Source organism: Callorhinus ursinus, unplaced genomic scaffold (genome assembly GCF_003265705.2).
Source record: "Callorhinus ursinus isolate GAN/ISIS: 27379988/994484 unplaced genomic scaffold, GSC_fseal_2.0 scaffold59, whole genome shotgun sequence".
In the NCBI taxonomy this organism is placed as follows: domain Eukaryota; kingdom Metazoa; phylum Chordata; class Mammalia; order Carnivora; family Otariidae; genus Callorhinus; species Callorhinus ursinus.
Window position 1 is genome coordinate 5,211,140 of NW_027397121.1, and position 25,180 is coordinate 5,236,319.

A 25,180-nucleotide genomic window follows, 5' to 3' on the forward strand; every position below is an offset into this window, starting at 1 on the left:
GGACAGGGATGTGTGTGTGTGTGTGTGTGTGTGAAAGAGAGAGAGAGAGATAAGAAGGTGGTCTACTTTCATTCTTTTGCATGTAGCTCTTCAGTTTTCCCCACACCATTTACTGAAGAGACCATCTTCTCCCCATTATATAGTCTTGCCTCCTCTGGCATAGATTAATTGACCAAGTAAGTGTGGATTTATTTCTGGGCTGTCTGTCTTGTTCCATTGACCTCTGTGTCTGTTTTGTGCCAGTATCGTACTGTTTGGATTACTGCAGTTTTGTAGTGTATCTTGAAGTCTGGGAGTGTGCTACCTTCACCTTTGTTCTTCTTTCTCAAGATTGCTTTGGCTATGCAGGGTCTTATGTGGTTCCTTATAAATTTTAGGATTAATTGTTCTAGTTCTGTGAAAAATACTATTGGTATCTTGATGGAGATTGCATTGAATCTATAGATTGCTTTGGGTAGTATGGATATTTTAACAATATTAATACTTCCAATCCATAGGCATGGTATATCTTTCCATTTGTGTCCTCTTCAGTTTCTTTCATCAGTGTTTTATATTTGTGACAACATGGATGGACCTAGAGGGCATTACGCTAAGTGAGAAAAGTCAGACTGAGAAAAATACCATATGACTTCACTTATATGTGGAATCTAAAAAAAAAAACAAAACAGAAACAGAATCATAAATACAGAGAACAAACTGGTGGTTACCAGAGGGTTTGTGGGGGGGTAGGTGAAGTAGGCGAAGGGGGAACTAAGAGGTACAAACTTATGGTTATAAAATAAGTCACAGAGATGGAAGGTACAGCATAGAGAATATAGTAAATAATATTGTGCTAATATTACATGCTAATGGATGATGACTGTATTTATCTTGGTGAGCATAGGGTAATATGTAGAATTGTCAAATCACTGTGCTGTATGCCTGAAACTGATATAACATTGTACTCAACTATACTTCAATTAAAAAAAAGAACAGGTATACACTTGCTTTTTCAGTCAACATTTTAGTGTTTTCAATGAAGTTAATGCTAACAGTGGAAACAATTAAATCAGGCTACAGTTAGTCGTGGAGTGAATTAATGGGCCATATAATATCACAAAGATCTGTGAGCCTGTTTACTTGATTATTGTGTGTCAAGGATAGGACTGACAGGTAAGTTTTGCCTTTTATTTGTTTTGCCTGCCATATTGCCAAGACAGGAAGCTGTTGGTCTGTCTCACCTGATTCTCCTGCCCCCCTCTTTTCCTTTTCTCTAAATTAGGTGGGAGGCAGTAAAACATGTGAGGGTTGGAAGTAGAAGAAACATTTGGATGATTTATTACCACTTGAATTTGTGCCACCTGTTCTTATACAGAGTCTCTGAAAAAAAAAAAATGTTCTTCCTGGATCTAAAGGCAGCGGAGATGACTCATTTTTGCCTAAATTTTTCCCATCATAAGGATATCCATTAGCACTTCCCAGCTTAGAACTATCAGACACTAACAGTCTCTCTTGTGAAAACATGTTTGGTATTATTTTTAGACCTAAAATTATACCACGAATCTGACCCTTCTATCTTGAGACATGGACCCTTGAGAGAAACCAGGGTGTTTTGATTCTGTTTGCATGAAAGTGCATCTGCTTATCTGGAGTCTCCTCCCTCTCTGGCTCCTTGGATTTCAGTTCCTAGGATTCTGAGTTCTTGAGAATCTGGATGGCCTGCACTTACCCATAGGTACAGTCAGCCTTTTGTACAGTTGCTTGCCTTTGTGGAGCCTCGGGAGTAATCCAATGGCATATTCACCTTTGCCCTCATACGTGAGCCCTAATTCTATTCCCCAAGTGAGGGTTTGGCCAGGCCTACAAATGCTCTACACCTTGACCCCTTTTAGAGCCTTCATGGAGGCACCTTTTATTTCATACCTTCTTTTTCTCTGTCATCCTTTTTCCACTACTATATTCCTGTTTTAGTGTGTTTTATTTACATTTACCCTCAGGTGAACTTATTTCTCTCATTCTAGAAGGAACTATTTTTTACTCGAGTAGAGCGTAGAGAAGGCTGTCTCCTCCATATCCAAGTAATATCTAATTATTTTTACTCCAGCTTTCTAAAATTATAGTTCTAGACTCATATAAAGAGAGTGGTATTTATGTCCATTGTGTGCTTTCAGATTTAAGCTCCTTGAGGATAATTCTGCATACGTGCAAGCATAGATTATATGAATCAGTTCATTATATTTTGAGCTAGCTAACAGGGCGGGCAGCTGTATCAAGTTTAATGGCAAAGAGGTACAGAAATCATCCTTACATTTATTCATGCAAATAGTTCCTTGCACATTTAAATTGTTTGTTGTGTCATTAATGGTTAATACCCCCCACTATGTACCTTACCAGCTGTGTCCACTTGTGCAAGCCTCAGTTTCCCCTTCCGTAAAATGGGGATAACAAGATCTACCGCATAAAGTTGTGGAGGTCTGAATGGGGTAATGCACATAAAGTGGCACTTTGCAGAGTGCCTGACACATATAAACTCTCAGTGTGTTAGCTGTTATTGCTACTGTGGTGACTATTTTTCTATTCCATTTTACCCTCAGACCACAAGAAAAAGGAAACCCTGTTTTAACATAGGGTAGATTTTTCAAATCTTTTCAGTCATAAAAGTAAGCAAGTTTTCAAAAGTTTCTAGGTATGAAAGTTTTTTCATACGCTTCATAGAAATAATTCAGCACAGTTAGAAACATGTTCTTTTCAAGATACTGGTTAGTGTGTTGAGTTATATAAAGTGCACACTCTGCAGTGTGAGGCTCTCCATACGTGCACTGTGTAATACTATCCATACAGGTAGACATCCCCACACCAGGTGCATGTGATTGCCTTCGGTGGGTTTGCCTGTCTTGCTCAGATCCCCACACACCACAGAATACTGCATCTGAGTTTCGCTGTAAGTGTGGCTGCCGCACATTCACGCTCTATAGTTCTCTTGCGTCATCCGCATTTCATTCTCTAGAAGATGTTCAGGGCACACCTCTGTGACTCTGACAGACACCTTGGGAGGATGTTTTCATAATAAATTCATAAAACACTTCCACAGAATCAATTTTTCTTTCTTCTCAACAGAACAGTATCTTTTATATTGTGTTTAATACTGTTTAATACTTTTATATTGTGTTCATTTTAGGTAAGGTATGGCTAGTTATAATTTTTTTCCTCCCTTTCCTTATGTTTCTGTCCTGTACCAACCCCAGACAAAAACACAGGCTGCCAAGAGCCATAATGTATAATTAAATGAGGCAGTTCAGGTTAAAAAATAAACAGTTTTCTGGGGACACAGAGTCTGAATTTAAATCCTGACTCTGCTGCTGCCTCTTTGTGTGACTGTGGAAGAGAGAGTCTCTCTGAGCCTCAGTTTCTTCATCTGTAAAAATGAAGCAGTTGGTAAGCACTTGTGGTACAAGTACTTCTTGTATGCGCATAAAGCCTTAATGGTCATTAATAGTCACGTTTTGTATCTCTGCTGTCTGCAGGCAACTGTTAAATCCAGAACATTAATACCAGATGCCCTCTGTTCCTGTAGCCCAGTTTGTCGCTGGGCTAAGTCCTGGAATTCCATTTGTGGCATTCTGTTTTTCAGTCAGATGAATTTGTGTGTCCTGGGTCCTTCCTTGCCCAGGCCATTCTAGCATAAGTCAGACAACTCTCTGTATAACTTGGAAGTCAGGCTAGATGCTCCCAAAACAGTTTGGTGTGGTCTTACGCCTCCCCAGGATGGTATGCTCCACATAAATCTTCACAGCGTCTCTTCATTTGAACACTCTACATCCTCCATCCCTAGCCTTGGGACTTTGATTCATGAGTTCCTCTAAGGCAGCTTGTCTTATCCTCAGCACTGTCAACATTTTGGGCCAGATATTTCTTGTTTGTGGGGGCTCTTCTGTGCGTTATAGGATGTTCTACCCACTAAATTCTGGTAGCACCGCGGTGGTTGTGGCAAATCCCAAATCTCTAGACATTACCAAATGTCCCTCTTGGGGGGTGGATTAAAATCACCCCTGTCGAGAGTCACTGGCCTAAGGCAAGTGTCAGACCGTCTATTGGGTTTGTACCTGTTTAGCAGAGGGCTCCAAATACCACATGCTGTCAGTAAACATCAGCAAGGACTCACCTACCTACCTAGTTCCCAATAGTTAAGGAATGTTCTGTTATTGGGGCGCCTGGGTGGCTCAGTCATTAAGCGTCTGCCTTCGGCTCAGGTCATGGTCCCAGGGTCCTGGGATCAAGCCCTGCATCGGGCTCCCTGCTCGTGCTCTCTTCTCGCTATCTCTGTCTGTCTGTCTCTCAAATAAATAAATAAAATCTTTAAAAAAAAAAAAAAAAAGGAATGTTCCGTTATTTACCAGATGGTAGAAACCAAATAGGAGATCTGTAAGTCTAACAGCTTGAAGTAGAAAACTAGTCATGACTGCCTAAAATCAGCCACTGGTAATTATGTCCTCTTTGATTTCTTTGCTGAAGATACCCTTTGCCCTGCTATTAAAACTACCACACTCCATTCCTACCGACTCTCTTTGTATCTCGGTGCCTCTCTCTGGCTCCAGCTTTCATTTTCTTGTGTAATAGTGGAGGTGAGTAAGCATTTTCTTCCTGAAAAGTTCAGGCATGGGGTAAAGAAAGTGGTGTAAGCAGCAGGATAGGAGTGTTCCCTCTTCTAGTTGTTTTGCCCCCAGAGAAAATGGGAGGTAGTGTAGCATCTACCTGTTTTTGGCATCCTTCAACCCATAGCCTGAAAGTTTGGGTTTACTAAGTTATCTTGCAATACCATTCCATATACTCAAGAGTAGTTTGGCCTTGAAACAGATGGGAACAGAATATATTCCAGTGAACACTTTCATAATATGCTGGGTGAAATGAATGCTGGGAAACCGACCAGACAGACAAACCACCACCGGAACTTCCATTCTAGGAGATGTGTGCTTCTTGAATGCTCTGGGTTTGTTTAAAGACCTTCAGTGATCTGAAAGAAAATAAAAAGAGAAAAACAATTTATATACTCTCAGTCATTTTCTTCAGTAAGTTTTGGCTAACAGGTGTAGAGTTGGCAGTGTGATAGCCACAGAGCTCCGAGAGCATGTCTCTGGATGAGGTGTTAGAGCTTGCTAGGGCTGTTCTTTTCGATGATGTATTTGTTCTCTCATTTGTGTGTTCCCGTGTGCTTTTTAAATGTCTTGCAGAAATATTGGGAGGATGAATTTCCTTCTTGATGTGTGAGCCTTCCCCACCCCCAGCCCCCATTTATCTGACTGCAAGTGGTACTACTGGAAGGAGACTGCACTTTAAAGTTAAAAGCGTATTAAAACAGAGCCGCTAATAAACAGCGCTGTAGCAGTCACGGTGCCTCTCGTCTCTGTCCTGCTGATAAGGCTTCAAGGCAAAGTCCTGATGACCAAACAATGGCTATTTTATAGAAAGAACCAGGTACTACATCAAGCAGAGAAAAAGGCAGTGACATTTAAAATCCCATCAAGCAAGCTTTCCCAAGGAGTACAGGTGTTAACATTACATGTGATGGTGAAGGAGAACAGAAAACGAAATCTAGTCGTGTTCCTTCAAAAGCCACAGCAGTGATCATTGATACTTGGCACTATAGCTTCTGATCCACACCTGGTTTGTCTTCAGGGTCCCTGATGTGTGTAGTGTGCAGACGTGAGCTCTGTGCTAACGTGACGCCTCAGAATGCCAAAGGAAGTGCCTGGAAATACATCAGTTCTTTTAAAGTTTTGTTTTCTTACTCTCCATTTCAGATATGGTTTTGGAGAGGCAGGGAAGCCTAAATTTGGCATTGAACCTAATGCTGAGCTTATATATGAAGTGACACTTAAGAGCTTCGAAAAGGTGAGAAAATACCAACTTCTCTGCAATCGTGGTAGATTTCTTCAGCATCCACTTCCTGTAAATGACTCTCTTATATTATTAGGTGGTGTGGATAGATGGTATTTATTCGTATGTTGTGCTTTTCAGGACGAAGTTTGTCTCTTGTCTTTGACACTGCTCCCCGAGTATGGGAGAGCTGATAGCGCACAGCTGATACACCACTAAGGAGCTTGGTGTTCTTATTTTGTTCCTACGTGTCAGCCTTTTTTTTTTTTTTTTAACTTTTTTGGGTAGAATCCAAGACTTATTCCCTTATTTGTTCCTAGACTTGTTCTTTCTGTACTTTCTTTCCTGGGTTGAAGACAAAAAGGTTCACGTTCTGCCAAGCAGCTCCTTGGGGGAGTGGGGCGCAGTTTTCCGATGCTGAATGGATCGTACCCTTCTTGGAGTCATGGAGAGGAAGTTATTTTTTTTTAAAGATTTTATTTATTTATTTGAGAGAGAGAGAGAATGACAGATAGAAAGCACGAGAGGGAAGAGGGTCAGAGGGAGAAGCAGACTCCCCGCTGAGCAGGAAACCCAATGTGGGACTCGATCCCGGGACTCCAGGATCATGACCTGAGCTGAAGGCAGTCGCCCAACCAACTGAGCCACCCAGGAGCCCGAAGAGGAAGTTATGATCCAAAATGCAAGGCTTCGTGGGCCACCAGGCTCTGTGACAAGAGATACAAGAGACAACCCTACTGACCTCTGGCCTTTTCTTTTCCTACCTGTCCAAGCCTAAAAAAGAGAGAGCTTGTCAGTTGCCTTGGGTTCCAGAAGCGGCATCCCTCCTGGAGCATGTTTCTGTCTCAGGCCTCCTTCTGGAGGCTCCGAGCAGCAGCTTCACCAGACACACACGAAGCGGATGTGTGTGCTAGGCATGCCATCACATCACCTCTGCATCACCAAGGCCCCACTCTCCCCGGAGAACTTCAAGAACTGCATTCTGTATGCCTTTTTTTATTCCCGCAGAGCTACCTCCATGTTCTATACATTAAGCTGTAGACTGGATGCGACTGTTTATATTTTATTAGACTTAGTAAGGAAATCATTGTCCTGTGGGGCTGTAACTTTGGGCCAGGAAAGTCAGGGCAGGACTGCTTCAGGCTTCTCCCCCAACACTGACGTTCCTGATCATACGCCTCGTACTCCATGTTCCCCCAAACAAACATATTACGCTGTTGTCATGACCATTGCGTTTTGTCCAGTTACCTCTGCTGAAGGCCTGCCACCTCAGCTCTGATCCTCCAAAGCTGCCTTCATAGCACAATGGTTTTTTTTATTAAAGAGAGAGAAAATCATCTTTAGCATATGGTTACTTAGACCTTTGGCTTTCCTATTTCCATTTTAATCAAGTAATCCACAGCTCAGTGGACGATGCCTCTTATGGCACATTCCCACTGTTGTGTGCTCTGAGGAGCCGGCGCGTGCTTCTTGCTGAGACCGTGTTCCAGGAAACACTGCTCTCTATTTGAAACCGTGTGAAAGTGGGATGTTGTCGGAAGCAACATTTGAATTCTCCGCCTCGTAGTATTAAGAATATATTTATACTCCATAAAGGCTGAACTCTGTATAAAAAATGCAGAGGGCCCTTGTTACTAGATTTTTAAATAATAGAGCTAAATTGTTAGAAGCAACATAGGGTTGCCAGAAAGACTGGTAACTCTCATTATTCACTCGGTGGGGCGGGTGGCAGCAGAAATACATCACTAATTGTTTTTTGAATAGAGAGAATTTTACAGTTACCCACTGAAGTTTTGTAATTCCTGTGTAGGAAGTAGCACTGACACAGCCACTGTCATTTTCCCTAAGGATTCCAGATTGTTCTGTTGACGCTTGATGCTCCCTTTAAGTCCAGCTATTCATCCCAAAAGTGCAGTTGTCTCTGGATTCCTCTCTCTAATGGTGGAGAGTAATAATATACACTATACAAAACAGCAAATGATCATGAAACCCTTTGAAATATTTCTGCATCAGCTTTACCCTCCCAGTTATGTTTTACTTGAAATCCCCCAGGTATCCATCTGCAAGTTGACACAGTTTTGGAAGCTTTAGTTGTTTCAGTAGAGAAGGGACAACATGACCCGGCATTTAAAAAATTCTTTTTGAATATACTGTCAAGCTGTGACTTGACTACAGTAGTGTTCCCATTTTAGAATTTGAAACACTGAGGCTTGAGAGAAACAACTTGCTGAAATTGTAATGGTAGTTTACTGGTGAAGTTTGCGGGAGGGAGATGAGGGACATGGGGTTTTGTTGTGTGTCCTCACCTCCTAACTCCGAAGATGCGCTCTTTAACAGCACACCACAGCTTAGGCTCCTTACTGTGTTTTTGCCTGCTCTTCCTTCTTGGGCAGCACGGGTCAAACTGCAGCTTGATCATCATGGAAGGTGAGTTCTAGCCTAGCAATGAATGGGCACTGGCACACAGTTTTAAAAGCCAGTGCATTTTGAGGTGTGGGTATCCTAGAAGTAGCTGCTGTGTGTTCTTACATGCATTTGCTGATGCTTTTTCCTTCTCTGTTCATCTAACCCTTGTTACAAATTTACACAACAGGCCAAAGAATCCTGGGAGATGGACACCAAAGAAAAATTGGAGCAGGCTGCCATTGTTAAAGAGAAGGGAACTGTGTACTTCAAGGTGTGTGAGTCCTTGTACAGTCTTTTCTATCTCAAAGAATTTATTCAAGTTGTCACTGAATTGTGCTGATATTCCCTCCTCTGAATTATATCAGCACCCTTTTGGGTAAGAGTAAGTCTGAATTTTTACAGGTCTGTCATTTTCAGTATTAGAAATGGTGAGAAAGAATGGATTAATGTGACAAAAAGAATACAGATGCCTCTTTTACACATTCTACTCTAGATTGTAACTCTCCATAAAGGCAGGCCAGGTCTGGCTTGCCCACCCACCACCGTATCACCCAAACCTAAGGCATCTTGCTTGGTACGTAGTTGGCACTCAACAAGCGTTTGTGGAATGAAACAAAGAATGGATAGGATAATTGTTAGCAAGTGAGAATTTGTGGAGATAAGTTTCACATCATTTTCCTTTCCACTGTCTCAATCAAGCCACTAAGGCACATGACAAAAGGAAAGAGAACTTGCACAGATTCCAGAAGAAACCCGACAGGAGGAGAAAATTCATTTCTTCTAGTGGCCAAGATGATCCCTGCCACACTTGATTTTATGAGGAATCTTGAGAAACTCCTGAATGATATTTGTTATTGATTGCTTCTCTAAAGCCCTTTCTTGTTACATCTAGGAATGTGTTACTTCCTCACTTAGATCTTAAAGCCCCAGATATAAGAGAAAAACAGCACTTTATTCAGTTCTAATCAGAATGTTCTGCCTATTGCTTACCCGCCCCCAACCAAGTACCTTCTCCGTGTCCAGCAGAAAGGATTTAGAAAGAGAGCGAAAGAATGGAGTTTTGTCAAGGTTTCTTGTTTTTCTTCTTGCCACTGCCATCCATGAACAAAATTTGGATGATGTTTTCAACAGTCTAAAACAGTGATGCATAAATGTCCTTCAGCAAGTCTTTATGGAGCGTCTGCTGTGGGACTTGCTATTGCACGGACAACCTTGTCTAGAGGGAGGGGAAGCCGTGTTAGCCCCCATGAAACAGCTAGAGAATTATGTAAGACTATATAATCAAAACAGAATTCACACAGCCAGGGGACAACATGTGTGGTGGTGGTGTTTCAGACTGTGAGAACGGATGCATTATTGGGTCATGATACCAATTCAGTGGAAATGTATTGCATTATGTAGTAAAGATAACTTTTGTTTCATAAAATCTGTTCAGTTGTGTGTCAGTGGGTACTGGATCATAATTGAAAACATTTCTTGCTGTGGGTTATAGCTAAACACATTTGAAATCTGTTGGTATAGATAATACATAATTATTTATATTTATTTATAACTATCATATATACTAAAGTAATATGTATGGATCACCAGAAAGCTTTGGGGAATAGTGGAATGAGCTCCAAATTGGGAAAACCAGGCTTTATGGCTCCAAATGGTTTAAAGCTATGTAACGTCCAAAGAGTTTACTTTTGTGTGTGAAAGGTGATGGAGTTAGGGGTGCCTGGATGGTTCAGTCGATTGGGCATCTCTTTGATATCAGCTCAGGTTGTGATCTCAGGGTCACGGGCTCGAACTCTGTGTCAGGCTCTGTGCTCATCGAGGAGTCTGCTTATCCCTCTCTTTCTACTCCTCTCCCTGCTCCTCTCCCTGCTTACTTTCTCTCTCTCAAATAAATAAAATCTTAAAAAAGTGATGATGAGACGCCTGGGTGGCTTGGTCGGTTAAGCGTCTGCCTTTGGCTCAGGTCATGATCCCAGGGTCCTGGGATCGAGTCCTGCACTGGGCTCCTTGTTCAGTGGGGAGCCTGCTTCTCCCTCTGTTGCTCCCCCTGCTTGTGCGTTCTCTCTGACAAATAAATAAAATCTTAAAAAAAAAAAAAGGAGTTAGATTAGATGATACCCAAATTTCTTTCCAGCCCTAAAGTTCTGTGAGTTTCAAAACTCTTGAGAGCAAGTTTGATTTTTTTTTTAATTCTAACTGAAATATATTGGGTACTTCTAAGCTATTCAAGTAAGATTCCACAGGAGTTATTTGTAGACTCAAATACACAATATGCTAGAATAAAATATTTTTTGTAAAATCCCTCAGGACACGTCCTAAATGTGTTTCCTATATACCTGGAGTCTGTAAAATTCCTTACTGTATTTTTTTTATTTCCCAAACTTCTAAATAGAATATTTAGATTCTAGTTTGGTGATGGGGGGGTAGTTGGGGCTTTTGGCATTTGACTAGAATTATATCAACTCTGTGTAGTAAAACAGCTCAGCTCTTCAGAAGCTCTAATTGGTTGCTAATGACTCAGAACTTTAGGGAACATTATTGGTAATGAAGTAATGTGGTAGAGCCACATGTCATATATCTGTGTCCTGAACACATATAGAGAGAGATGGCCAGAATTAGTGATCAGTAGCAGAAAGCCGTGCTTCCATGTCTAATACAGTTACTTAACTTTGTCGCATCTAAGCATCACAATTGCAGTAGTGATTTCTGTATTTCATAATATTATGAACCCTCTTAAAATTACTGATCTTTGGGTAAAATCTGGATCAGCAGTCACACATATGGAACATATTATTTTTAACATGCAATTTGATAGACAAAATCTGTCAAAACATTAGTCTGTTGGGGGAAAATTAATGTAAGGTTCAAAGCCACTGACCTAAGACTTTTCTCCCAGAATGTCTCTGAACATTTTGTACTACTAGAGACTTCCCTGGAGGCACCTTCATAATTGTAGGTAAAAGATCCCAGCAGTGATCCTAGTTTTAGATGTAAGACTTCAAAATGGTAGGTAGATAGTTTCCTGTACACATCCCCTTTTAAAATTTCAGGGCAGGTTTCAATCTGCCACTCTGCCCTCCCAGGCCTCATCTTTCCAGAGTGTTTGACTTGGCACATTGAGCACATGCACAGAGTCCAGATGTGTGGGTGAGAGCAGAGATGGGGTGAAGTAAAAATCTACACTTCATGCCATCTTGTACATTACAGCTCCATTTTCATTGACCTGCGGGTTTGGTTCACACATAAGTGGGTAAATTCTCCGCTTAGTAAAGGGTTGAATCGTACTCCGTTTTAAAATGGGAATCATTTTGCTGTTTAGATTGTAAACTCCTCATATCAACCTCTGAACACTAAAGAGAAGAAAGGCAGAAGACTCTTTCCATTTGGTTCTGAAAATAATTAACAGAGAACAACATACCATGATGCCAGGCATTGTGCAGGCCAATTAAACAGACCTGATTTTTGCCCTCAGAGCTGATAGTATTCTGCAGGACAGGAGCATTAACTATGGTACTTGGTTAGTGTTTCTCTTTTCTGACTTAGAGACAGAGTGCTAAGAAGTCTGAGGACGCTGCAGTGATACGGGGCTCTCGCGCCCCCTTGTGCTCCTTGAGAAAAAAGCATTTCTCGAGCAAGCTAGTTAAGGATCATCGGTCAACCACCGAACCCCTTTCAGACAAACCAGGCTTTGCCGTGTTTTGACTTTGCTGAACCAAGAAACCAATGCTGTAATTTAGAAACAAGTCATCCATAACTCTAGGATTTTAGGTTTTAAAAAAAACTTCCTAAGGAAGTGTCCACCCTGCCTTCTTTCTCCTCCCTTTGTTCATTTAGTACAGGATTTCTCAGCCGTGGCACTGTTGACATCAGGGGCTGTGTAGTTCCCCTTTGGTGAGAGGCTGTCCTGCGCATTATAGGATGTGTAGCGGCAGCCCTGGCTTGTGCCCACTAGATGCCAGTAGCACGTATACTCCTTGCAGTTGTGACAACGAAAAAAAAGTCTTGAAACATTGCCAGATGCACCCAGGGAGCAGAATCACGCCCAGCTGAAAACTCTTGTTTTAGTACATTAGAAGCAGAAATACCACAAAACAAGATTTCTGTTCATTGGAAGTTGAGCTCTAAATAAAATTATGACACAGATGAAAGAGTTTTCAAGAAATGAAAATGCTGCATAAATGTAAAGGAACTATTACAAAGTCTATTGTTTTTTGAAACCATAGCCCTCCACCATTCTGATTATTTAGAAGCTACCATTATTATTATTATTTTTTATTCATTTGAGAGAAAGAACAGGAGAGAGCACAAGCAAGGGGACGGGCAAAGGGAGAATCAGGCTCCCCGGCTGAGCAGGGAGCCCAACATGGGGCTTGATCCCAGGACCCTAGGATCACAACCTGAGCCAAAGGCAGATGCTTAACCAGCTGAGCCACCCAGGCACCCCAGAACCTACCATTATTATAAGATCTGGGTCATTGTCCTCCCTGGCTTTTTTCTTTCCCTATAACAGTACATTAGGAGATATACAGAAAAGGTAACAGGTACACTTGAGAAGAAGGAAGAAGAAGCAACTAGGCAGAACAGAGAAAATACCTGTCTCCTTACCTAATCTAAATAAAATGATACCTTTCGTTTCTACCCACTTCTCAATTTCTGCTCCCAATGATAAAGTTTTGATTCCATAGTTGTATCTTTGACTTTAATATTTTTTCAGCAAACCTTCACTAAGGGCTTCTTTGTACTATGTATCGTTGGATATTCCAAAGGGATAAGACATGATTCCTGTCCTCAAATTGCTCACCATCCAGCAAGAGAAAAGACAGGGAAAGAAAGAAATGACAAACCCTGAAACTCTTGAGGACTTTCTTTTTTGTAGTGCCTCAAAAAGGAGTAATGGGCCTCAGGCTCTGTTGTCTCCATTACCTTGGGCTGCCATAATAACATCTCCAGGATTGGGTGATGTAAACAACAGGAGTTTTATTTCTCACGGTTCTGGAGACTGGAAGTCTAAGATCAAGGTGCCAGCAGGGTTGGTGTCTTGTGAGAGTACTGTCCTTGGGTTCCAGATGGCTGTGTTCTTGCTGTGTCCTTGACCTGTTCTAGGTGCTTGCGGCAGGGGAGAGAGAGAGGAAATTCTCTGGTCTCTTAAAAGGGAATCGATTAAGTCCATCATGAGGGCTCCACCCTTAGGACCCCATCTAAACCTGATTATTTCCCAAAGGCCCCATTTCCAAATATCATCACATTGGAGACAGGCCTTCACCATATGAATTGGGGGCACAGGGGACACACAGTTCAGTCCATAGCACGCACAATATAATTTCCTCAAAACTTTCAGCGTTTGTTATAAAAGGGCCTGGATTTCATATTCTTATAAGTAACTGTATCACAAATTTCTGAGGCAGAGAGGATAATAGACTTTGATTTTAGTACGCTCTCCTTCAAAACACTGCAGAAATTTCTGCCCTTCTGTCGCAGAACCTGTGAGTTCTATAAGTCTTCTCTTCCCTAAACAAGTCATTTGTGACGCAGGATGTTCAGTGGGGGGATGTAGCTTTCCTTTCATTCAGACTTAGGCCTTCCACTTGGAACAGGTCTGCCCCATCCTCATCACCAAAAACCAGCAGTAGGGCTTCTTTCTACAAGTGGAGCTCCTTTCTTGCGCCAGCCACTTGAGGTCTTTTGTAACAGGAACATTCTCATAGATCTGGTCTGGGTTTCTCTCTTCTTAGTCATTGGGTGACCTTTGGAGTGCATGTGGGGAAACACCTCTACATTGAGGTGTATACACTGCTTTGACTGTATTAAGTCCTAGTGACGTGATCTTAACGCTGTTCCTGGGTTGGACATTGGATCTAATATCTTCAGGGATCTGGCTACAATTCTGCCATCTAGTAGGATGTGTCCTCTGTTTTCAGTCTTATTGTCAAATCCTTCAGAGGAGATTCCTCACCTGGACTCCCATTTTATTAATGTATTTACCAGCTGTCACTTCTTTCATCTTAAAATGCCGATAAACACATTGTCTCAGCCCCATAATTTCTTGTGTGGAGTGTATATATATAGTTAATTCACATGAATTAACTACACAGTTGTTAGTCATAATTGTTAAAATTCTACTCATCAGGTTAGAGCGAAAATATGATAAAAAGATACTTCTCATATAGTTAGCTGGCTGACATCTATGTGATTTATGTTTTATAGTTATTTATGTTGTATGCTGTTCAACTGTGTATGGAAACATTGTAGATCAGAGGTCAGCAAACTTCACCCTGTTTTAGTAAGATTCTACCAGGACACAGCCACACACATTTACAAGCAACCCTTGAACAACATGGGCTTGAACTGTATCGGTCCAATTACATACAGACTTTTTTTTTTCTCAATAAATGCTGTACAATATCATAAATGTATTTTTTCTTATGGTTTTCTGAATAACATTTTCTTGTTTCAAGCTTACTTTATAGTAAGAATACCATATAGAATACAAATAACAGGTAAAATGTGTTGATCAATTGTCTGTTATCAATAAGACTTCCAGTCAACAGTAGACTTAAGTTTTGGGGGAGTCAGAAGCTATACACACACTCATCATCAGGGAAATGCAAATCAAAACCACAATGAGATATCACCTCACACCTGTCAGAATGGCTAAAATCAACAACACAAGAAACGACAGATGTTGGCGAGGACGCAGAGAAGAAGGGACCCTCTTGCACTGTTGGTGGGAATGCAAACTCATGCAGCTACTATGAAAACCAGTATAGAGCTTCCTCAAAAAGTTAAAAGTAGAACTGCGCTAGGATCCAATAATCATGCTAGTGGGTATTTACCCAAAAAATACAAAAACACTAAATCAAAGGGATACATGCACCCCTATGTTAATTGCATCATTATTTACAATAGCTAAGATATGGAAGCAGCCTGAGTGTTCATCAAACACATGATGGATAAAGAAGATATGGTGTAAATATATAATAGAATGTTATTCATCCATAAAAAGAGTGAAATCTTGCCATTTGCAACAACATGGTTGGAGCTAGGCAGTGTAATGCTAAGTGAAATAAGTCTGTCAGAGAAAGACAAATACCATATGATTTCACTCATGTGGAATTTAAGAAACAAAACAAATGAGGAAGCGGGGGGAGAAAAACCAAGAAACAGACTTAACTATAGAGAACAAACTGATAGTTACTAGAGGGGTGGGAAGGGAGAGGATGGGGCAAACAGGTGCTGGGGATGAAAGAGTGTACTTGTTATGATGAAAAAAATGAAAAAATAAGTAATTAAATCATTTAAAAATAAGTTATACGCAGCTCTTCAACTGCACGGGGAGTCACACCCCCAACCCCTGTGTTTTTCAGGGATCAAGCGTATTTATATACTGTCTATAGCTGCTTTTGCACTACTGTTGACCAAGTTGCAACAGAGATTGTTTGGCCTGCAAAGCCTAAAATGTTTATTATCTGCCCCGTTACAGAAGTTTGGCAACTCCTGCTTTAGATAACTAAGATTTGCCGTGTTTGCGACTGGCGCTTGCCAGCACTTAGTCTCTACTGTGGAGTGCTGATGGTCAGGAGAAAAGGGAAAAGTAACTTCCCCTTCAAGTAAACTAGCAATAGAGTCTAAAACTACTCACCAGCCTTTTGAAAGTCTGATAAATCTTAGCACCAAAGATTGTAACCCGAAGCCTTGACGCCCTCCTGCCAGAAGAACTGTCCCCTCTGAAAAGGGTGAGGTGGCACGTGCTAGAGGACAGCATTGTATAGTGCGCTGCCCTGAACCAGTTCAGAGGCCGCCGGCACTGCAGAGAGGACGAAAGAGGGGCCTGGATGGCCACCTCCTAAGAGCAAAAAGAAATGATCAAATACCATGGTTAGCATGAGGGGATTGTTTCATTTGGAGGATTTGGTTTCCTCAGGGAGGCCTGAGCTCACATTTCTTTTGTACTCCCCTCCAGAGCCTGTACAAGAAATAATGACTAGCTTTTTTTCTCCCAGGGAGGCAAGTACATGCAGGCAGTGATTCAATATGGGAAGATCGTATCCTGGTTAGAGATGGAATATGGCTTATCAGAAAAGGAGTCTAAAGCTTCTGAGTCGTTTCTGCTTGCTGCCTTCCTGAACCTGGCCATGTGTTACCTGAAGCTTAGAGAATACACCAAAGCTGTGGAATGCTGTGATAAGGTAAAGAGTGTGTGCGTGTGGACTGGACTTTAGATGTTCCAGATCTTTTTCTCCATCTTCATACTTGGTCGTCTTTTACTTCGTCTTAGCCAAGGGGTGGAGGGCTTTTCATTTTGCTTTGTTACATTCATTTGTTTACTTGGGATTATTTGTTTTTCATTATGAATTGGGAAATTCAGAAAGATTGTGATTACAGTCAGATTTGTTTTTTTAAGATTTATTTCTTTTAGAGGGAGAGAGTGCACACGCACACAAGAGAGTAGGGGAGGGGAGGGGCAGAGAGAGAATCTCCAGCAGAGTCGCCACTGAGCGAGGAGCCTGACACGGGGCTCAATCCCACAACCCTGAGATCATGGCCTGAGCCTAAATCAACAATCAGATGCTTCACTGACTGAGCCCCCCAGGCATCCCCCAGTGAGGCTTTTCTGATGCATAGACTATAAATACGTTATGAGTAAGTTTTGTTAAAATTGGGGTGCCTGGGTGGCTCAGTGAGTTAAGTGTCTAACTCCTGATCTCAGCTCAGGTTTTGATCTCAGGGTCATGAGTTCAAGCCCCACATTGGGCTCCACACTGGGCGTGAAGCCTACTTTAAAAAAAAAAAAAAAAGTTCTTACCATCCATGACCTTCCTTAAATCTATGGTACTATGGTATTTGGTATTGGATTGGACATAATAACTCCTCAGGTTCGATGTAGTAAGAACAGACTTAAGCCTTTCAGGACTGAAGTATATGACAGACTTGCAACTGCTTACATAGAGGATATATACAGGCCACTTCTGTATACTTTTGGGATTGTTTCCACAGGCTAAATTTCCAGGTATGGAAATACAGTCAAAAATTAGGATTATTGAATATTATCCGTGTTTCTTTCTCATTATTATTGGCAACAAAAAATTCTTTTCATTTTTATTTCTTGGTTACTAAAGAAATCGTACATCCTTTCATTATTAGCCATTTGCATTTCTTCTGTGAATTGCCTATTGACATCCTTCAACTAGATTATTTATCTGATTTAAATTAATTGAGGCAGTCTGTACATAATTACTGTTAACCCTTTGGCAATAAGAACCTTGTTCTCACTTGTAAGGAAAGTTTTAATATTTACTGTGTCGAATCTGAAAAATAATTCTGTTCAGTACTTGCAAAACCTACTCTAACTAGGTGTGCTTTTTAAAAAACTAATTAAAAATAACCCTGTTATATTTTGATAGGGGAGGTTGCATGTAAGTATAGTTGGCCTAGAATATTTTGTGTTTTGATATGAGATAAAAGTTTAATTCTTATTTTCCATGTTCATAGCCAGTCTCGGCCCCAATTTATTGCAGACTTAATCCTTTCCCTGATTTACTTCCCCATCTTTGTTCCTGTTAAATCTTTTTATATACATACCCATGAATCTGTTTCTGAATGCTTTGTTCCACTGAACTGTATTTGCCCACAGACTAGCAATCAAACTTTTAACTTCAGTGGTTTCGTAGTTTTTTTTCTGTGGTAGGTCAAGTTCCCTTTCATTTTTTTTCCCAAAATTTTCTCAGCCATTCTGGCCATTTACTTCTTACATTGAATTTTTAAAATGAACTTCTCAAGAGGCCCCTGCTAAGACCCCTTGGGATCTTTATAGAAATTGCATTAAACACTGAAGTTCACTTAGGTATAGTTAGTTGTATTTTGATCAATAGTATTTAATTACCTTGAGCCTCATCTCTTCAATACACTTTCTCCAGTCACCTTGGCCAGAAAGCTTTGGTAAGTTATTTAAATAATGAATTTCTTTGAAATGTCCACAAGTTGTATTCATGCTTTCTAAAATGTAGACCATCTGTCCCTAGGCCCTTGGACTAGACAGTGCCAATGAGAAGGGCTTGTACAGGAGGGGGGAAGCCCAGCTGCTCATGAACGAGTTTGAGTCGGCCAAGGGCGACTTTGAGAAAGTGCTGGAAGTTAATCCCCAGAATAAGGCTGCACGACTGCAGATCTCCATGTGCCAGAAGAAGGCTAAGGAGCACAACGAGCGGGATCGCAGGATATACGCCAACATGTTCAAGAAGTTTGCAGAGCAGGATGCAAAGGTATGCACCGAACCACCTTGCCCTTAGGTACATCAAAAACTAACCTTGCACCTTTGATTTTTGTGTCAAGAAGGCTAAGCATAGGGCACAGGGCAGGTAGACAACCCGAGAGGAATAAGAATGGGCAGAATGATTTCTGATCCAATCTGAGGCTGGTTTGGATCCAGAAGTAGAATAGGGCTGTTCTACTCACCAGACGTACAGAGCTATGAGGCACTGACATGTCCATGGAAGAGAAGAGAAGAGTAAGTTCCCTAGAGACATACTAAAGTTTGCTGGTTTTTAAAAATCAAACACATCAAGTATTTTTTCAGATAATACTTCTTTGTTGAGACTTGCCATGTTCCTGGGAAATGGGTGGTGATGGGAATGCCCCCACACCGTGCTCTTTATTTCGTCAGCCTCTCCCTTCCAGCAGAGTTGTCTTCTGGTCCTGAGTTCACCCTCCACTCCCCAGCCTTCTTGTCTCGGCCCTCCCTGTGGCAAGGTAATCCTGCTCACCGACGGAAAGTGAAAGCTCCCCACTCTTCACTGTTGGCAGCACTGCCCTCACCTACCCAGTCAGGCCGGCCCGGGGGAGTCCTCGTAATGCCCTCCTGCCTAAGACCCAGCCGACAGTCAGGAGGAGCCAGGGATTGTGTGAATGTTTCAGTTCTTTTTTCCTCTGACCCTCTTGATTTCTTATCTCTTCCTCAGGAAGAGGCCAGTAAAGCCATGGGCAAGAAGACTTTAGAAGGGGTCACCAGTGAAAAAGAAACAGAAGGTCAAGCGATGGAAGAAAAAGCTGGAGGCCACGTATGACCCCACGCAAAGGAGGGAAGAGCCCTGATGAACTTGGCCCCTCCTTCACGGGCTTTCACCCAACTCAGGACTAACCAGTGTTTAATGTCAAGTTTGCTAGAGTCTGTGTGAGTCTGGAAGCAAATGGCAAAACCAGTAGCTTCCCAGAAAACAGCCACCCTGCTGCTGCCCAGTGCTCTCCTTGAGGGGGTGGCGTGGGACCCCTCTAGGTGGGACAAAACGGAAATGACTGTTGGCGTGGCAAGCCTGAGCCAACAGCTAAGGCCAGCTCATTGCAGTTTCTGTCAACTTTTAGTATCTAATTCAGGGTCCCTTGAGATAATCCTGATAATTTGGGGCTGTCTGTTAGGTTTTACATCTGATTGAACTTCAGTAGCACCGCAGAAACCTAAAAATAAATGCCTAATGACTTTCTCCTTTCCTACAGTTGGGTGGGGAGAGGAGGAGGAGATTTTGTGTTTTAAATGACTGAAGTGCTAGCGTTTTTACCCAACAGAACCCATGGGGAGAGGGGTCTCGAAGCCCCTCAGGCCCTCAGCAGCCCAGACTCGGAAGCCAGAACCTCAGAGGTCACTTGCTTGCTGACTTAGCCACGCGCCCCCCCAAGCCAGCCTGCTTGGGAGAACGGGTCTCTCCTGTGCCCAGCCTGGCCCTGGAGGAGGGAGTCTGTCCTTCCCAAAACGCTCTTCAGCAATGATAATGAGCAGAGGGAGTTTCTAGATTAGCCTTCCCCTGCTTTTGATGAAGTTCTGAGATGCTGAAATGTGAAAAAAGCGATCAGAATTGTGCCCTTCCCCTGCTCTGTCCCTTGTAGGAAGTAATGTTGAGTACAGTAGTGCCTGCTAGCCTTCCTTCTGTTCCGTTTCTTATTTCCATTCTAACCCTTGCTATTAAGAATTTAAGACTGGTTCTTATAATATCGCTGACCTGGAGTGGATTCATTTACATATCCATTTAGGATCCACACAGGGTTTTTTGTTTTTTTTTTTTTGTCTTTTAAAAATTACTGGCTCATAAACATGTATACTGGTTTATGAAACTTTATTTACACTCCTCTATCATGCAAAAAAAAAATTTGACTTTTTACTACTAAGTAGCTTGATTTTTAAAAACAGTATCTGTAGAGTTGAAAAAATAAGGTGGTGTTCTTGTACACGAAGGGTGTCCTCCCAGGTTTGGCACACAGTAGCTTTCTTCTCCTGCCGATGGCTTCTTCGTTCTGGTGTGAGCTGTGAAAAAGAATTGAAAACCGCTTCCTGTGCAGGCACATCTCGCCTAAAAGCTCCAGTCCTGGGGCATTGAATCAGGGCAAGTCTTAAAATACATACACGTAGCGGAATCTTGGTCCTTACGGGTAAGCGAGACTGAGCGTGGCTTTCTCTCCCCACGGCCTGAGAAGCACTTGTGGGCACGTGTTTGCAACCGAAGGAAACAGTAGCTCCAGCCTGGAACATCTCACTTTGTAAAATCCTAAAGAACACTGGCAGTTACTAGTTTTTTACTTTTACGGTGGTTTTAGCAAAACATTTTCATTGTTAGGTTAGGACCCACATCAAAACCTAAAAATAAAATCCTTTCCATTTATACCAGTTTTCTTCTCCGTGGAACAAATGGAATTAAATTGTTTCTCCTCTGACAACTAGAATCCTTTTCTCATTTTTGTCTTTTTTCGTGAGATTTCTTTAAAAAGCCCCAATCTCACCTAGGAAACATGAAAAGCAGAAGTTGATTTTGCTTTGTTTGCTTGACTCTTTAGTATTTGTAGCTCTGTTGACTAGAGCATGACTCCAATGAGGCCAATACTGAGATTTGATCCTAAAAAGGCCAGTTAGCTTTTTGCTGGTAACAAAAAAAAAAAAAAAAAAAATTCCAAACCTTAGATTATCCCAGCCAGTTGTCTCCCAGGTGTGTGTGATGGGTTACCCTGGCAGGTGGGGCAGGGCGAGGGGAGCAGACAAGAGTGCGTGGAGGGGAGGCCTGGGGTGTGCGGGTGGTTCTGAGCAAACCACGGTGAGGTGCCCATCACCACGCGAGGAGAAGAAACTTCATATATTCTCGTATCAAATTCAGTAATCTTAATTTGTCTAGAAACCAGCAGATGTCTTTGAACCACCTTTCAGACTGCATTTGGAGTGCTGAGGCAGCATATGATGAATTAAAAACTTGGTTTTAAAAAAAGAAAAAGTCATTCAGATGCACTTTTTTGTGTTCCTTAAATAAACAACCAAATGTGATTTCCCATTATTCTTGGGTTTTGCTTAAATAGTCCTCAGGAAAAGTTGTTTTGGCTGGAAAACTAGGGTGGGGGCCAAGCTGAAGAAATGCAACCTCAGAAAATTGGCTGGAGATGGTATTGTCCTCCTCGCTGTGAGGCACAGCTTGAAGTCAGCATTGGGGTAGAGGAATGATGCACCTTTGTTCAGATGAACCAAATCATCAGAAAAACAAGAGGAATTTGTTTTCTCATCAGCCAGTGGGTATTCCACCATTTTCACTGTAAGGTAGGTTCAGTTTGGGAAATGAAGAGATTGAATTGTGCCCTCTGGTAAATACGTAAAACATAAGCACGTGGCAGGTGACATCCTGGGTTCAGCATGCATTTTCTTTTTTTTTTTTTTTTAAAGATTTTATTTATTTGAGAGAATGAGAGAGAGATAGAGAGAGAGCACATGCGGGGGGGAGGGGCAGAGGGAGAAGCAGACTCCCTGCTGAGCAGGGAGCCCAATGTGGGACTCGGTCCCAGGACTCCAGGATCATGACCTGAGCCGAAGGCAGTCGCTTAACCAACTGAGCCACCCAGGCACCCTCATTTTCTTTTTCTTAAGTAGCATATTTCATCAGATACTCATGGTTACATACCCTGAAGGCCTTAAGGACAGGCCACATATACTGGAAAAGAAAGGTGACACGGATCTGGGCTGGTGGCGAGCCTCTAGTAGGACTTACTACTGGCATCTGCACACAGGCCAGTGCAGGCTCCAGACACTTTACCTTTTATTCCCTCTAAGTCTTGCTTCATCTCCAGGTTTGGATTCTACTCCTACCCCTTTGCGGCTAAGTTATCTGGTGATGAAATAATGCCCTTTATTTGCATGTTTTTTTCCTAAGCAAATAAATAACGATCATACTAGGGGTATTAAGGGTAGCCAGAGAAAGTTTCCCAGCTGTAAATTTGTGACCTGGGTAATTCAAGGCAGCCTGCGTCCACTCCAGAGCATGAGGAGTATCAGTGAAGAGCTTTGTCCATACTTGTTCAGCCTTTTTGGCATGGTGCCTTAGGATATATTCTCTGAAACTGGCAACCCTGGGATACTCACCGACATTCATGACAAAATACATTGAATTTGAGCTGTTTAGTCAAAATCCCAAAACTCCGAATCCCCTGACCTAGCTGTATATTATTTCCATCAACTGGCTGCTTACATATTTGAATAGCAATGACTGACAAAAGTGTATGTAAAAGGACATTGTCTCATGGCTTGTGAAAGTTTTCAGGGACCCTTACTCAGTGCTTCCTTTTGTATTTTTCTCACAAGTGGCTGACATTTGGAGGGGAGGTAGGGACAGGTTACCGAGAAGGCTCAATAATTTCGTCACGGCTGTTTGCATAATTTATCTCAATCTCAATCTATAATTGCACATCATGCACATGTGTGACCTTAGTAATACACTGACGAAAAGGGACATCGCAGAAGGTAACTCCCAGGAGGATCTTTGTCAGCATCCCGTTGGGGCTAGCCGCTACCTATAGATGGGACAACCAGAGCATAGTCCCCAGCGTAGGAATTCCTGGAGGAACCAAATAGGGGAGGACCCGGAAGGATGAAGTCGCCGCCCACAGTCATCCAGGTCAACAGATGCCCTCACCCCGTTCTAAAGTAGGTCTTTTTCTAGTCTGCAGCGTGATCTCTTGACCACCAGAATGGGCTATTGGTAGTTCTTCAAAATCCCCAAGCATTTGGTAAACCTGAAATGGCAGCAGAGCCATAGGCCCCATAATTCTACTTTGGAGTAAAAATACGGGAAGTGCGCTAGTATGTAAAGGATGGGCATGTTTTGCTTTTTTAAAGAACGCTCCGGTGAAGCTGGCCAAAAGGGTACACAGAACTTTCCATACTATCTTTGCAGCTCTTCTATAAATCTAAAATTATTCAAGATTTAAAAAAAAATTAAGTGTATGGGTAAAATAACCTTTACCCAGCTCCAGAAATTCTGCTGGTAATTTATTCTAAGGAAGTAATTTAAGATGTATGTAAATATTTAGTCATAAGATGTTACTAGGAAGCCAATGTACATAAAAGGGGATTGGATATAATGAAGCATTACAATCCGGGGCGTATTCTACAGTTACTAAAATGATATTTTGCAAGTATTTTCAATGATCTGGGATAGGAGTACTGACAATACTGACTTCATCTTTGGCCCTCCCTCTTGTTCATGTTTGCTCAGAAACCTCTCTTGGGGCTGTGTGTTCCAGGTCCCTTGGAGGTTAATAACATCCCTTAGAAATGCCCACCAAGGCCAGGTTGGGGGGAGGCTTGTTTTGGCCTCCCATGAATGTTAGAGACCATCATCTTTTCCTTCCTAATACACAGGTGGTACCACAAGATCTAATTCAGAGTTAGCTGTCAGGTCCATGTAAGCCCTCTGAGGTGTGTGTGAACACTCTGGTCTCACTACAGTGCCCTTCAGCATGTCCCCTCACTCTGTAAAATCTGTGAACTAAGGTCTGGACCTTGCAGAGAATAACTATGTAGCTGCCGTGGAACATCCTCCATCTGATCCCCCACTGTAGTAAGTTACCAGAATAAAACTCTATGTAAACCATTAAAAAAAAAAAAATCCTCTGGGTTGAGGGAAGGAATTTCGGCATTTGGGTTCTTCTTTTTCAGATTCTCTTCTCTAGGTATTAGAACCTCACAACCCACCACCTTGGAGTCCGGTTGGAGCAAGAAAAGGCAAAAGGTTTTCCTTTCCACTCTGCTCATTATGAGCAGACACTTAAATATTCATGCTTGGCAGGACCACACCTTTTTAACATAATCAAGGCCAAATAGTAAAATCTTCAGTGATGGCCAGGCATGGACAAGGGTAGGGGAGGTATCAGCTGCTAAGAATAGTGCATAGGAAGAGCTGTCCTGCAGCCACAGGCTAACACTGGTGCTGATTACTAGTCACCGAGTGCTTTGCTCTGCCAGGAACTTAAACCCCCTACCCCCACAGGCCTTCCAAATATAAAAAGAATATGCTGCACTGTTTCCACCTTCCAGTTCTCTTACAAGATCACGTGGTCCCTACCCAAAACTATGCAAGGAAGGAATGTATTTCAAACTGGGCTTCATTGACACATTACAAATACACTAAGTGTCTAAGCCTTTCTTTAGGTAGTATTTCTGGCCTGGGTCTGCTTTGGATCATGTGTTTTCATAAGATAACTCCTTGCTGTGACTTGGCTTTAAAATTATCTCTTCAAAAATATCTGACCAAGGAGGTAAGGTGGGAAGAACAAGGAGCCAATGATTGGTATTTGGGGATGCCATGTCCAATTCTAGTTGCTCTACTAACTTACCTTATGTCTGCTCACAGCTACCTTTTCACACAGAATTGCTGATCCCATCAGCCTAAAAATTTTAGCCTACATGTATACTCTCACCCTCTTACAGACACCAAAGTCTTCCTAAAAGTGACATTGGCCTGGACACACAATATTCATGTGACCACCACTGAAGGATCCAGGAACTCATTTATTCCTTGACTCCTCACCATCTCAGCACCTAGTACACCATTGCCAATGTAGCACACAGTAGATGCTCAATAAATTGGTTTCCTGTCCTTTTTCATAAAGCAGCCCCACACCTCGA

The 25,180-nt window shown here is 42.0% G+C and overlaps 1 protein-coding gene across 13 annotated transcripts in view; it reads left to right on the forward strand.

Annotated features, from left to right (window-relative positions):
* The window catches only part of FKBP5 (FKBP prolyl isomerase 5), a 131,048-nt gene extending 109,485 nt beyond the window's left edge, over positions 1-21,563 (forward strand). For 12 of the 13 annotated variants that reach the window (XM_073884872.1, XM_073884873.1, XM_025862243.2 and 9 more), the window contains 5 exons: positions 5,778-5,868; positions 8,447-8,530; positions 16,260-16,445; positions 18,279-18,518; positions 19,215-21,563. In XM_073884872.1, coding sequence (XP_073740973.1) covers positions 5,778-5,868; positions 8,447-8,530; positions 16,260-16,445; positions 18,279-18,518; positions 19,215-19,319 — 706 coding nt within the window. In that variant the 3' untranslated portion in view covers positions 19,320-21,563. Of the gene's footprint in view, positions 1-5,777; positions 5,869-8,446; positions 8,531-16,259; positions 16,446-18,278; positions 18,519-18,936; positions 19,048-19,214 lie in introns of those variants that run through there. The other variant, XM_073884878.1, reaches the window with a different exon arrangement.
* Positions 21,564-25,180: the final 3,617 nt, after the last annotated feature.